Source organism: Stylophora pistillata, chromosome 6, assembly GCF_964205215.1.
Source record: "Stylophora pistillata chromosome 6, jaStyPist1.2, whole genome shotgun sequence".
In the NCBI taxonomy this organism is placed as follows: domain Eukaryota; kingdom Metazoa; phylum Cnidaria; class Anthozoa; order Scleractinia; family Pocilloporidae; genus Stylophora; species Stylophora pistillata.
Genome location: NC_142524.1, coordinates 29,769,933 through 29,783,531, shown reverse-complemented (window position 1 = coordinate 29,783,531; position 13,599 = coordinate 29,769,933). Strand labels below are relative to the sequence as shown.

At 38.1% G+C, this 13,599-nt stretch overlaps 3 protein-coding genes and 1 long non-coding RNA gene across 7 annotated transcripts; 1 reads left to right on the top strand and 3 right to left on the bottom strand.

Annotated features, from left to right (window-relative positions):
• Positions 1–3: 3 nt before the first annotated feature.
• LOC148729315 (uncharacterized) lies at positions 4–2,756 on the bottom strand. The gene is made up of 2 exons (XM_088725126.1): positions 1,440–2,756; positions 4–1,179 (listed from the first exon to the last, which is right to left on the bottom strand). Exons 1-2 carry the CDS (start codon positions 2,754–2,756, stop codon positions 4–6), a joined length of 2,493 nt encoding a protein of 830 aa, XP_088581252.1.
• Positions 2,757–2,863: 107 nt separating this feature from the next.
• LOC148729314 (uncharacterized) lies at positions 2,864–4,120 on the bottom strand. Its single transcript, XM_088763197.1, has one exon. The coding sequence runs from the start codon at positions 4,022–4,024 to the stop codon at positions 2,864–2,866; it is 1,161 nt and encodes a 386-aa protein (XP_088619323.1). The 5' UTR covers positions 4,025–4,120.
• Positions 4,121–4,306: 186 nt separating this feature from the next.
• On the bottom strand, positions 4,307–9,961 carry LOC111340854 (uncharacterized). 4 transcript variants are annotated; one of them, XM_088763199.1, is made up of 6 exons: positions 9,901–9,961; positions 7,251–7,282; positions 6,764–6,836; positions 6,107–6,304; positions 5,283–5,501; positions 4,307–4,803 (listed from the first exon to the last, which is right to left on the bottom strand). In XM_088763199.1, the coding sequence occupies exons 1-6, from the start codon at positions 9,944–9,946 to the stop codon at positions 4,790–4,792; spliced, it is 582 nt and encodes a 193-aa protein (XP_088619325.1). In that variant the 5' UTR covers positions 9,947–9,961; the 3' UTR covers positions 4,307–4,789. The 4 variants fall into 4 exon arrangements, with proteins under 4 accessions (XP_088619325.1, XP_088619327.1, XP_088619328.1 ...); XM_088763201.1 differs by having other exon boundaries at positions 5,283–5,498; XM_088763202.1 differs by lacking the exon at positions 9,901–9,961 and adding an exon at positions 9,681–9,836.
• Positions 9,962–10,038: 77 nt separating this feature from the next.
• LOC148729313 (uncharacterized) lies at positions 10,039–11,661 on the top strand. The gene is made up of 2 exons (XR_016002471.1): positions 10,039–10,396; positions 10,710–11,661. It is a non-coding gene; the product is annotated as an uncharacterized LOC148729313 (long non-coding RNA).
• The last annotated feature ends 1,938 nt before the right edge of the window (positions 11,662–13,599 follow it).

Genomic DNA, 13,599 nt, shown 5'->3' with positions numbered 1-13,599 from the left:
GTGTTACTTCACAGTGCTGAGTACCCTGTCAGCAAACATGTTCTCTTTAACAATAGGTTTTTTGTAATACTTGGCAAACGTTGACTCAGAGCACCACCCAGCTGTTTGCAGAATGTCATCAAGACTTACTGAGGCATTGTTGGCTGCAGATGTACTGGCAGCCCTTGTGCTGTGTGATTTAAATCTGGAAGTGTCAATTCCAGAGTCAGTGAGGACAGTCTTCACCCACCGGCTTATAGTATCTCTACTAACTTTCCTGAAAGGTTTTTGATAACTAACAAACAATTGGCCCTCTGAGCCTCTTAAGTTTTGTGTTCTTGTTAAGTACTCTTTTAACGTAGATACAACACATAGCGTTTTATCTTCAAAAGCTGTAAGTTTAACAAGTGGGTTGTTAACTCCTGGTCTACTTTGCTTCAGGTGTCCCACAAGCTGGAAGGTGTAGCAATTATTTGAAAAAGACATGCGGTCAATATTCAACATATGTACTGTCTGACCTCTTTGACCAGAAACTAATAAAATTAACACAACGAGTTTCAGTGTCAGTTCCTTTAATGACAATGTGTCCACAGGGGATAGAGACTGGAGATATTCCAGGACAATTGACACATCCCAAATTTCTGTGTATTTTGGTCTTGGAGGTTTTTCTTGAAAAATGCCTTTCATCAGCCTGGACACTAATGGGTGTTTTCCTACACATGTCCCATCCTCTAAAGTAACATAGCTAGACAAAGCACTTCTGGCAGTGTTGATGGCATTGTATGTAAGGCCTTGTTTATATAGCACAGTGAGAAAATCAAGCACAGGCACTACAGATGGTTGAGTGTGATCGATTTGCCTCTGAACAGAAAAGTTTTGCCATTTCTTGATGTAGGTACTGTATTGTTTCTTTGTTCCATTTCGCCATGAAGCCATGATGAGCTTTGCAGCTGCTTGTGAAATACCCTGATCCTGGATGGACTGCCAGACAGGAGACATGCCAGCATAGTCAACTTCTTTCTCAAGGGGTGAAACTTCTGGGGAGAATGTGACAGTGAAAGTAGGTCCTGGTGCTTTGGCAACACAAAGGGAATTGCAATTATCATTCTCAGAAGTTGTGGCCACCAAACTTGCGTGGGCCAGAATGGTAAGATCATGATTCCCTGTGATACTTGATCCTCCAAAATTTTTTGTAAACATCTGTGAATTTGACAAAAAGGTGGAAAAGCATAAAAATACAAGGAATCCCAGCTAATAGTAAATGCATCCACAAAACAAGAGGCTGGGTCAGGTTTCCAAGAGACAAACCTGGGGAGCTGTGTATTAAGTCTACTTGCGAATAGATCAATTTCTGGGATGCCCCAATGGGTAGTTATTTGAGTAAAGATCTCCCTTTTTAAGGCCCATTCAGTGCGGTCATTAAATAAGCAGGACTCTTTGTCAGCCTCAGTGTTTTCTACTCCAGCAATGTGAGTTGCTGTTAACCAGGTGTTGTTATTTACACACCAATCCCATATGTCATATGTCACTTGATTGCAACTTGGAGATTTTGTTCCACCCATAGCATTAATATACGTTACAGCTGTTGAGTTGTCACAAAGTATTTTGACATGCTTATTATTTAGCCTTTTACCAAAAGCTTGCAAGGCAAAGTGAATTGCCTTCAATTCTAACTCATTGATGTGCAATTGGCTTTCTGTTGCCGACCACAAGCCTTGGGTTGTATCACCATCAAGGTATGCACCCCAACCCTTTTTTGACGCATCAGTTTTAATCTCAATGACAGGATTTCCATGTGATATTGGATTTAAGGCCATATCTACATTTTCAATCCACCAAGCAAGATCATCTTTTGCACTTGGGGACAGGGATATGAGAGCCTCAAAGTTACCCTTATGTTCTCTTAGAGCCAAGTTCTTTTCTATCTCTAGTTTCCTATAATGAAGTTTCCCAAACTGTACCCCAGGTAAGCTGGAGACAAGTGTCCCAACTAATTGAGCTAGCTCGGTGATGGTGGTTTCATGCTTGTGTTGCATTGCTGTACAGTTAGCTTTTACTTTCACTTTTTTGTCATCAGTGAGGGTAATTGTCATTGACACAGAATCAAGGACAAAACCTAAAAATATGATTCGCTGAGCTGGTGTGACAGATGATTTTTGCCCATTAATCACAAACCCCAAGCTTGAAAGTAATCTCTGCGTATCAGAGATATTAAGCAGGCATTCATTGGCATCTCTACCCTGGAGGTACGAATCATCTATGTACCCCACATTCAGGTGACCTTTCTGTCTTAAGGTAGAGTACACTGGTTTCATCAACTTAGTAAAACACCTTGGTGCAGATGAAAGTCCATTTGGCATGCATGTGTATTGGTAGAGAAAACCCTTCCAGTAAAATCTCAGATAATTGCGATGTTCCTTAGCAATGGGAACTAAGTAGTAGGCATCTTTTAAATCGATTGATGCCATGAAACAGTTTGGAGTCATGAGTCGCACAGCAGACCACAGAGTATCCATTTTGAAATGGTGTTTCTCTATGTGCTTGTTAAGCCCCTTTAAATTCAAAATCATGCGGTATTGACCACTTTTCTTTTTTCTGACAAATATAGTGGAAATGTATTCGTCTGGAGTGTGTACAGCAGGCTCAATGACACCTAATTCAAGCAGGTGAGCAATTTCTGAGGTAATTATTCCTTCCTCTTTAGAGTCAAACTGGATTTCAGGCCTTAGCCTTAGTTGAGTTGGATTTGCAATCTCTAGGTGGCAGTGCTGTACCATATCCAATATATCTTGGTCTGCTGTGATACTCATCCATGTTGAAAGAAAATGCCTCAGCCTACCAGCAAATTCATTTGTTGTTAGACTAACCTGTATAGGGTTTGAGCTTAGTCGTTCTTCTTCTTCCCCTCCTGCTTCCTTCTGAAGTGGAGGGGTCTCTGGAAGTTTAAATTCTTGGACTGCTTATTGTTGGAACTGTGAGGGCGAACATATTTCTTTCCACGCCAGCCATGGTGTTGCTGGCTACTTTTTGAGTGATGAGAGCTGCCGTCCTTGGTGAGCTTTGAACTCAGCCTGTTTGTGTCTGAGATGTCTTTAACAGCCTTTGGGAGATCATCTCCAAACAATTCGGCCGTCACTGGATTTGATGGGCTGCAAAGGTGTCTAAAATTTGTATTGAGTTGTGGTCTCATCAACTCTCTCCGTCGATAGTTTAACTCCTGGTTAGGATTTGCCAAGAGTAACACCCCATCCATTAGGGCACTAACAGTATCTTCTTTCTGAGTTTCTGAGTTGCCCATCAACTTGTTCACTTCTGATACGACTACTATTATTCCTTTAATCAGGCTTTTCTGAACCTTTTGGAATTTTAAGTCAGTTGACCGAGCTGACTCATCTAAATTGTTCCAGACACCCTGATTGACCTTTGTCTCCGACAGGGTGGCGCAATTTTCGGGAGTTTCGTGTTGTTTCTTTAACTCCATTATTTTGTCTTCGTTACCTTTCTCCCTCATAATCTTATCCACAAGTGATGCAAGTTCCCCGTCGATAGCGGGACCGACATGTTCGGTGAGCTGTAGGGTTTTTGTCAGCTTAGTAATCAGAGGATTGCTGTTCTTTCCTTGTTCGTTTAGTCTCTTTTTCTTGGCGGGTGGCTCTTCCTCGACCAGTGATTCAACATCGTTCTTAGACACACTCGAATCACAATCATCGGCCGAGTCTTCGTCACCATTGCCGCCTGAACGTGATGCAATCAGACTGTTCAAGTCATTGAAACCCGCGTTCATTGAATCCCTTAGGCCTTCAAATGAACCCTTGAGGGCTTCGGCAATAACGGAACCAAGAGCTGCCGCGTTTAGGGTAACACCAGAACTTCCTTCGTTCGCCGAGTTCATGGGTGCTTGAACCGTTGGAGGCTTTTTCCCGCCTTTTTGTGAGGCTGGTTTTCCGGCTGATTTACGCACTTCATCAGTGCTAAGGTCCTCCTTAGAGGATTTTTCCTTACCCCTGACCTCTTTAGGAGGGGTTAAAGACGGATTGTCAGCCATTTACAGCAGAAGATGCGGCGTTTTTCCTCTCAGTTCTAAAAGCGCAGTTGGACTGTCGAAGGCGTAAGCTTGCACTGAGTTGGCGCATGCGCTTGCTATCTCATGTGATCTTACAGCACGATAACGAGGTAGAAACTCTTCTTGTCAGTATCATTATAGGAAGAGAAAGGTAAACAAGTTGAAGAATATGAATGCTGATGGTGGGGAAGAAAGAGTTCAAGTGTCACCAAACCTTTGGTTCATGTGCTTGCTGCAGAGGATTCAAGTACATTCACACAAATATACAAGAGTGATGTTTACATTTATTGAGCATAAAAAGGATGAAGAAAAGGTCAATTTAAAGCCTATCTAGATCTATCTACAACACCCACATAACTGAGTTGATGTGGGTCTACTGTGGCCAACTCGCATTATCAACTTTTTTAAAATAAATTACAGGTACATACACTTAAAAATTAACCCCTGTAAACATTCTCTGTTTCCTAGTTTTCAACCAAGATTATCCTTAAAGTAAAACAAATCATCAAAAGCATATCTATAACATCACTATTATAACCGAGTTGATAATGGATCCACTGTGGCCAATTCACAACATGAACTTTGTTGATTAACTGATTATATCATGATACCAGACACTGACACACTAGTTTTCAGCCAGAAGATTGACATAAAAGTAGCACAAAACTATTTTGCAGTTAATTCTAAGGACACAAACCGGTTTTAATTTTAAAAAAAGTAGAAGTCTTGTTTGGACTTCTTGGGTCTTCAGCCTTGACACCCTGCCAGTACAAGAAATAAATAAGAAATAATAGGTGTAAGAAGTAAACTTGAGTACAAATAGTTTTAATTATTCCATTCTTTCCTGAAATAAAACTTGGTAACTAATTGAGATTTTGTTGGTCTGTTGGATGATCACTTGTGTAATGGTCTTGAAATCAAGTTGGTGTTGCATTCTGAAACTTAAGACAGCCACAACAACACAAGTCCCCATTTTCACCAATATAACCATACAAGGGAAATGCAAGCCCTCTAAAATCCTCTCCCTCTTTCCCATCACACATAACTTAATCTTCAGGCCCCGGTTGTTCACAGGATGGATAACGCTATACACTAGATAAATCTCTATCCTGTGGATAGCGCAGTACGTTTTGGTAACACTTATCTGCTGGATAGCGATTTATCCATTGGATAGCGCTATCCGCCCTTTGAACAACCGGAGCCAGCAGTCTAGTTACATATCATCCTGTCACAATCTTACCAAAACGTTTCACAGCCAATTCTGAAAGAAGCCAAAGGACACTTAACAGCAATGGTGCTGCACGATGATAACCAACAAAACGGTTGATGTGATCAATTTCCTTCTTAGACATGATGTCACAGGCAGGGTCACTTGCATAGTTGAAGGTTGACACCCTTCCATGTTCATCAACTTTTCTTATCCATAATTTCTCATTTTCAGGAACCAAGTGGATGACTGCTAAATGAAAAAAGACATGGATCTAGATAAAACAACTCGGGTTATACAACAAGTAACACTATTTAAATATTTGAAGGATGAAAGAACTATTTTTTTGTTGACCCTTCAATTGCCAAGATCTGATTGATCTGATTGCTTATTCTCCTATCTTAGAAGAATTCAGTGTTGAATCAATTTAACAACTTCCACCTGATAGTTTGAGTATAGCCATACCCTGTTTCCTGGGTAATGCTTGGATGTTAAGTGGAGGAGTTACATAGTAATCACTTCTAAGAGGTAAACTTACTGTGAAAATATACTAGTAAACACTAATGGTCAACTTTAACATTTGCTAGGAAAAAGATTTAGGTTTGCCTCTGCTGGAGGTTATTCATATTAAGTTGATCAGGTAACATGACATGTGATGACCAGCTTGTGCAAATCAATGGAGTTTCATCTTCTCCCTCTCTAAAAAAAGGGTTGATTTATGGGCTCTGATAAGAATATGAACTGCTTCCCAAGCTCCCAATAAACGTGACATTTATCAAATTCACAATCCTTTTACTTGCACGTGACATTTCAATGACAATTTGAGTCAAATGGAAGATGAACATATTCTCACTCACCACTGCTATCCCTATTGCGAAGGTAAAAACTCGTACACCTGATCATTTTCATGACAAGGTCTTGCGAGTTCACAAACTTGGCAAGAAAATTGTCAATTCCTGTTACATAGTCCTTGATTTCAGAATAATCAAAGCAGGATTCCATATTGAACCCAGTTCCACTTATTTTCAGATGGAACTTATGTTGAGGCTGTACTTCTGTTGGTTAAAATAAAAGTACACTCGAGTATAAACACTCTACAATCCGTAGAAAATGTGATCAAGGACTGAGGCTTTAAGGACAATTCATTCATAAGCTTCACTGGCTATTCAAGCGAGTATGGACAACATATGCGGGGAATCTGGTATGTCAAAGGAGTTTAATGAAAGACTTCTGTGATAGTTAGCTGGGACGATCAAAGAGACAATTCTTCAGGGGTCAATTGGACCCCTTTCCTGGCCTTTGTACTAAAATTCAACCACCTAGCACAACTACGATCTTTAGCCAGGGATATAGTCTCCTTTCCACCTGCAACAGCTGTGAAGAAGGCAGACCCATCGATGCTAATCTAAAGGCTTTTAATCTTTTGGTTGGATATGGTAAAGGTGTAATATGTCAAATAGGAAAATCCAAACATTCAAATCAAAACCAATTAAAATCATCTATAAGGCAATTACCAGGTTCATCATCAATATCCATTCTTTCTTCCATGTCAATGTCATATTTGGCTGTAGTCTCTAAGTCCAGATTCTGTTGGTGGAAAACAGATAAAAAATATCATTACTTGTAATAGGCCTTCTTCAATCCGCACTGAAACCCTTTGAAAATCAGCAAAAACTCATATTTTATGACTCACTTTTAAGTTATGGACTATGGGCCAAAATACAATTTTGCAACATGACAGGTATAACTACTATCTTTTCATAACAATTGGATGGTAAATATTTAATAGTTTAGATTCATGTCTCAACAAAGGATTGTATAACATTGTTGGGTGATATGTTTGCAGGTGGAAGGATAACAAGAAACAGTTTACACATTTAAATTCCCAGACCGATAAAACATTTGAAAATTGCAGACTGATGAGTAAAAAGTAATCTTAAAAGGACTTATATATGTTCATAATCTTTTTTATTTATTCCAACATCTACATAAGAAACTCACCCTGCAGTTGTACTGCAAGCTGATTATGGACTCTGAAAAAGAATATAATTTTTAGAATTAAAAATCTAATTAATAAGGAAGCTGGTGTCCAGTTTCATGATCAGAAGTGTCCAAAAAAAGGTCAATTGAAAATGAAGAAAAATATTAACAGCAATAAATTTGGGAATTCTATTTTGCTTAAACAAACATCTTGGAGGTCAAATTAAAACCACTGTTTGACAGACTGTGCATTTAATTTATCCAAGCATTATATGCAGGATATAAAGGTATTCTCAGGAATGTTTGGCACTTCATGATCAATATCAGATAGTTTGGGAGACCTAAGTTCATCAAATTTATCAAATGCATAGGGCTACAGTCATTTACCCATTGCATACCTGACTCAGTGACTGTTTTGAGCAAGTATATATCGGACTTTTCAGCCATCTTTGCACTCACAACGCCGAGAGAGCATGATACGCGAATTTGCAAGATCACAAAATGTGCAAGATCACAAAATTTGTAGCAAGGTTTCTACTATCCTTAGCCTCCCTCTTAGAGCCTACTTCCCTGAAACCAAGATTATGAGATATAATCTAAGAAATAAATCCCCTCTAATGCCCGCCATTTGCACAAACCGTTTTAAGAATACCTTTTTTAATAGAATTGTTTTTAAGTACAATGTAACTTTGTAAAAGCGTACTTCTAGTTTTTGATTTTCGTATGTTTCTACGTATATACTTATCTTATTTAGAGATACACCTAAGCTTATTTACATCCTTTTTTAATGTAACATAAGATATGTAATTTTATCTTTTGAACAATAAAGACACTGTTATAATTATTTGTTTTTTGAGGTTGTCCTACAGCGAAGGATGAACATCATCATCAAATAGCCAGAAGTACTTTGCTTTTGAGAAATTCATGTTTCCAATGAAATGTTCCAAAACCGAGCACATTTGATAGACTTTCTGTGAACAAGGGAGTACGATTAACTGATCAAGTACTTTTCGATCAATTTGTTTCTTCCTCTAAATGCTGGTTAGCAAGGCACAGTCTAACAAGAGGGACCTTGAGCAGTCCAGACGACAATGCCAAATGAAGGCCAATTGAAGGATGGTGCCTGCTGATAGAATCTAGGCTCAGAAAATGGCTATGCAGGCAAAATAGATCTTACTGGGGGCTATCAGAATTCAATCAAAAAAAAAAAAAAAAAAAACTGGTGCACCCACACAAAATTCTGAGATAATTGGGTTTGAAATCTGCAAAAAGTGTTAAAAACTTGAAGGAAAATAATTTTTCCACATCAATTCCATTCGAATTTGATAAGTTTTAAACAAAATCAATGTTGCATGTTAAAATCTTAAAACAACAAGCAAAACTGATCCTCAGAACAAGGTTATGTAAGTTATTATCAATATGACAGCATTGAGGCTAGTTTTAACCAACCACCCTCACTTGTACAGCCAAAAATACTGCAAAAACAGGTTTTGCACAAGATGACAAATTATGTGTTTTATATATTTTTTTCCATTTGTTGGGTGTCATTTAGAATAGTTATTAGTAATAGTTGATAAGTTATTTCCTTATTTTTAAAATTGTCATCACATTTTGATCAAGCTTTCCTAACACCTCCTCTGTAAGTAAACACATCGACACCAGTGCAACACAATTATCTTGCCTGTGAGATGCTTTTCCCCTACCTCCCCATCATAGTAACATCATAGTAATATCAAACTGATTTTCAACAAATGAACAAACTCAAGTCCAAGTCACCCACTTTCAAAATTTTCAAGTCAGATTTTCTGTTCCTTTCCCAACGTGTTAGACCTTTGGAGCTCAAAATGAGAGCTGAATATGCTATTGAATGCTCTGTTCGTAAAATAATGGATATCAAAGTCTTGAGAGTGACGAAATTAGGTTTCTGTCGACAACATCCTGATTCTCTGAAGCAATGCGAATTACGTCTACAAAGTGAAATAAGACTTTGTTATTACTTCAAGTGAGGCCTAGCGACAATGGCCCAGTAAATATTATGGTTAAACTATGATATGTCCGGGAGTGTTGTTTGATTGACGATTTTATGTCAAAACGTACAACTATTAGAATTTAACTTAACACCATGCGATTTTCTAGCTATGTAAATGACAGAACAGCTCTTAATGGTGAAGTAGTGTAATGTGAAACTTACGTCAAATGAAAGTAGTAGTTTAACGAAAAAAAACATGATTTCCGCCGATATGTGTAAAATCGTGTGAAACTTACATCATATAATGGCTAAGTCAAAGTATGCTGCGACATAAAATGCGCGCACAAATACAGCGAATTTACACAAACGGAGCTGTATCACGAGTTTCGTTCCTGCGAAAATAATTTTTTCTGTTGTCCTGGTTTGGTTTGGTCCGGGTGGCTGAACGCTCAACAGTCAGAAATTTCAAAGGACTCACATACCGTTTCTAGTTCCGAAGGAATTGCATAAAGCCATTTTAACCTTGCTCGTTCTCGCAAAAAATTCATAATGAAAAGAGTAGGGCAGCCGATTTTGATTTGTTCAGTGATGACTTCCTAATTTAGATGTCTACCTCACAACAAATGTTCGCTGTGTAAATTCGCGCTCACAACTACACCGAATATATAGAATATATTTTTAGCCTACGCATAGTCAAGACACCTGATTGGTCAGATTTCTGAGAGCCCGCGATCAATGAGTCCAACATTTGTGTCCAATCTTCACCCCAGTCTCTTTTGGTTACTTCTCCATGGCGTACGTGGGTTTGATTGACGGCTTAATTCTGGCACATTTTGGCAGATTCTGACACCTTGTGGTCGACAATTTCATGCTCTCTGTCCAACCTCGAGTGTTACCTTCTCTCCTTGTCGGTGGCTGGGTTTGGATGTATGCCTTAATGTAACAAAAAAAAAAAATAGAAACCCTACAGTCTTAGTAAGGTTTACATTTCAGGATCGATTCTGGTAACAGATACGAAGGAAAACTGGCTCTCACACATTGTATGTTGTTCGAAGCAGTAAACTAGCTACGTGTAGGTGGTTGACAGTCAGAGAAAAGACCAGTGGCCGAGCAAGATATTAAGATGTATTTTGAACGTACTTCTGTTCAGTTGTGCGAAAGCGATAACGATTGTAAGCGGAAATGATACACATTTCAGGTATGTGTACAGCTCATGTCCTTGATGTTACATGTTACTGCAACAACTACTTCTGGTCAGAATTCCGGTGATACTATTTTATTCCATGCCCTTCCTTCACTAGGTCGCTTCGTAGATTCGTGGCTTAACCCGACAATTTGTTCTACAGGTTTACTAATAACATTATCATTAGCTCTTTTTATGAGATAATTTGAAGGAAGAGTCAGGCAGTAACAGATACGAAGGAAACTGGCTCTCGCACGGTGTATGTTGTTCGGAATACACAGAACACCATGAAAGAGTTCTACCTGTTTCAACCTTTCCCACCGCACAGGAAATTCAAGTTCATTCAGGTCCACCTTGTCGGCATGCTTTGAAGAACGAGGTAGAAAACAAAAGGATGCATTGTGATTAAATGAGATGTAAATAAGTGGCCCTGTATTCTGTAGTTTTACCCGAGATCCTCTCAAAAATTTTTTATTAATTTTGAATCAGTCAATAAATTTCGTGGAGCCACACAATTAAATTTGAACACAAACTTTTTGATGTATTTAGTATTACACTTGGTGTAGTGTTGCACAGTCATTGAAGACTGTATCATCTTGTCTTCTGTTTCCCATGCAAACTGAAGGTTGTGTTGTGAAAAAAATTGTGACTGGAAAATGTTTTTCTTGATTAATTAAAAAATTGGGACGTCCTTTTATGCTCTTGGAGTCAGTTTCTTCTCTTGAAAAGCTTTGAACCAATAAAATACAAGGGATGTTTTAATCACTTAACATGTGGAACCAATTAAAGATTCTCATGAAAGATTTGAGGACCCTTCATTGGTACCCTGAGCTTTAGAAGTAGTGTGTGAGGTTTGTGGGTAACAAAGTATGATGTAGGGATGCTGATGTAGTGGGTAAACCCCACAGTGAGCCCAGTTAGCATTTAACTCAACTCAAGTCGTGTGAAAGTGAAATTCAATTTTCCAAAGTTAGTAAATTGTCATAGCAGAAAATGTATAGAACAATTTATTTGCTATGACGATCATGGATTTTATCAAAATGGTGGGACAAATAAGGCAAAATATGTCTTGAAATGCAACATTTCCTTAACACATCAGTGCAGGGGTGCTTCACCAGTCAATTTGAATAGATATTATACAGGTTAGAGAAAGAATCAAATGGACTGATAGTGAAAAATGTTAATGAAATGGAATGGACAGAAGGGAGATTAGAAAAAGGAGATGTCTTGTAAGGGTCTGTTTCATCACATTTCCAAGCAATAAAGTGTTTAAAATACAACCACCAGTGTTGCTGATTGATAATTTTAATCCAGTGGGCAGTTAAGAAATGTGATTAAAGCAGCAATCATATTTGCAGTTCTAAAATAATTTTGGCTGATACTGTGAGTACACATTACAGAAGATTTGGACAAAGAAATCTACCATGCAAACTTGTCTCTGAATTTTCTCCCAAGCTGTTAATATACCATCAAAGGCAGACAGGGAAGCAGCCACTTGCAAGAAAGGATCTCCCAGTCTTGCTCAGATGCATGAGTCTTTGCATATGCATCATTTACTTGACTGCTTCAATTCCCAAACACTCCAGCTCTTGCATCAACCTGGCAGCCTTAAGTAAACCCACTCCTTTGCAACCAGTCAACAGTTTGAAGTGTTTGTTGATTGGATAAAATACATGTTGACCCACATTTCAAGGGGAAAATAGATAGAATTTTGTTATTACATAACACTTGCCACATCTACATGTACTTGATCATTATGGGAGTCAAGGAAGTGATCAGTAAAGAAAAATGGTTCTGACTGTTAACTAATTCTCGCCATGGCTATTGTATGGAAATGCCAGCAGACCATTGACAATAACTTATGATTACAATGGGGCGTAAAGAGTTAATATTTATCATTTTTATTTGGGACATTTTCTTGGTTAGCAGTAATTGTCTGTGATTTTCAGGTGTGGGTTAGAAAAGGAGATGGATCAAAAACAAAGTTGGACATAAGGCAACTGCTGAAAGGAAAATACAGGATAAAAGAGTCATGAAAAGTAGTTTATTAAGTGAAACATTTTGATGTCCATTGTATAGAATTTTTTAGATTTAGTGTATTTTGTGATAGATTGCATCAGGCTGCTGTGACAGGTATATGGCTTGCATAATATAGTTGGTGAATACAGTGTGTCCTATGAGACCTGGACATCCTGACATGTTGCTGTGACAACAGTAACAGTGATGTCTTGAGGATGGCAATTTATTAAATCTTTCAAACTGTGCTGAGAAATTCAGCATGATATCCTTCTCATACACAAGTAGAAGTAATGCAAACCTGGAAAAAAAAAAAGGCACACAGCCTGACCCTTAAGACAAAAGAGAACAAAAGTTAGGGGTCAGGCTGATAACAAATTCAGAAGGAAAATTGGCTCTTATACATTGCATGGTGTTGAGAACATACAGAATACCACTATGGAAAGTTTGTTTGTTTTACCTTCCTGCTGCACGGAACACTCAAATTTTCCTATAAAATTCTAGCCTTTGAGATTCTTCTCTCAGTTATCAGTGGCTCTCTAGGGGTTGGAAAAAAAAGAATTCCTGAAGCCACAACTATGTATTCAGTATTACAATTGGTATTTTTACATCCTTTCCTTTTGCATTGCTCAGTTATTTTTAGTTATCTGTTTGCCATGCAAACTGCAAGTTATGTGATTATGTTAAATGTTGTTCCTAATAAAAAAATTTGTCTTTCTACAAATGTTGTTTCTTGTCCCATAGCTTGAACTGTTTCAAAGAGATGTTTTCAACACTTTAAAATGATTTTGGTTTTCCATCATAATTACCCTGTTATAAGAAATATTTGTAACAGATTTGATGACCATTTAGCTGGCACACTAAGTGCCTTAGAACAGGTTCTCAGATCATGGGAAGTAATTTGCAAGATATCTGGTTACAAAAGTATGATGAAGTGCTGCTACTGAGTGGGCAAAGAACCTCGCAGGCCATCCAGCTTTTATATCTACTTGAATGGTGAGGAGACGAGATATAATTTTGTAATCAAAAAGATTTCCAACAAAAACATTGGGACAAATAGGTGAATATGTATGGTATCTCGATATGCTTTAATTTTTAACACAACAATTCATGAGTCTCCCACGAAGCAAAGGTTAATATTTCTTATACAGATTACAGTCAAAATTATGACATAATATGTTAATAAAATTTGCTTAGGGTAA

Bases quoted from the DNA above. Each gene is read 5' to 3' on its own strand.
- LOC148729315 (XM_088725126.1), bottom strand. From the start codon at position 2,756: ATGGTACAGCACTGCCACCTAGAGATTGCAAATCCAACTCAACTAAGG. The intron at 1,180-1,439 runs GTAGAAAACACT...TCAAATTCACAG, and splicing joins CAGCAACTCACATTGCTGGA to ATGTTTACAAAAAATTTTGG.
- LOC148729314 (XM_088763197.1), bottom strand. From the start codon at position 4,024: ATGGCTGACAATCCGTCTTTAACCCCTCCTAAAGAGGTCAGGGGTAAG.
- LOC111340854 (XM_088763199.1), bottom strand. From the start codon at position 9,946: ATGTTGGACTCATTGATCGCGGGCTCTCAGAAATCTGACCAATCAG. The intron at 7,283-9,900 runs GTGTCTTGACTA...ATTCTTTTTCAG, and splicing joins TCAGAAATCTGACCAATCAG to AGTCCATAATCAGCTTGCAG. The intron at 6,837-7,250 runs GTGAGTTTCTTA...TTCCACCAACAG, and splicing joins GCTTGCAGTACAACTGCAGG to AATCTGGACTTAGAGACTAC.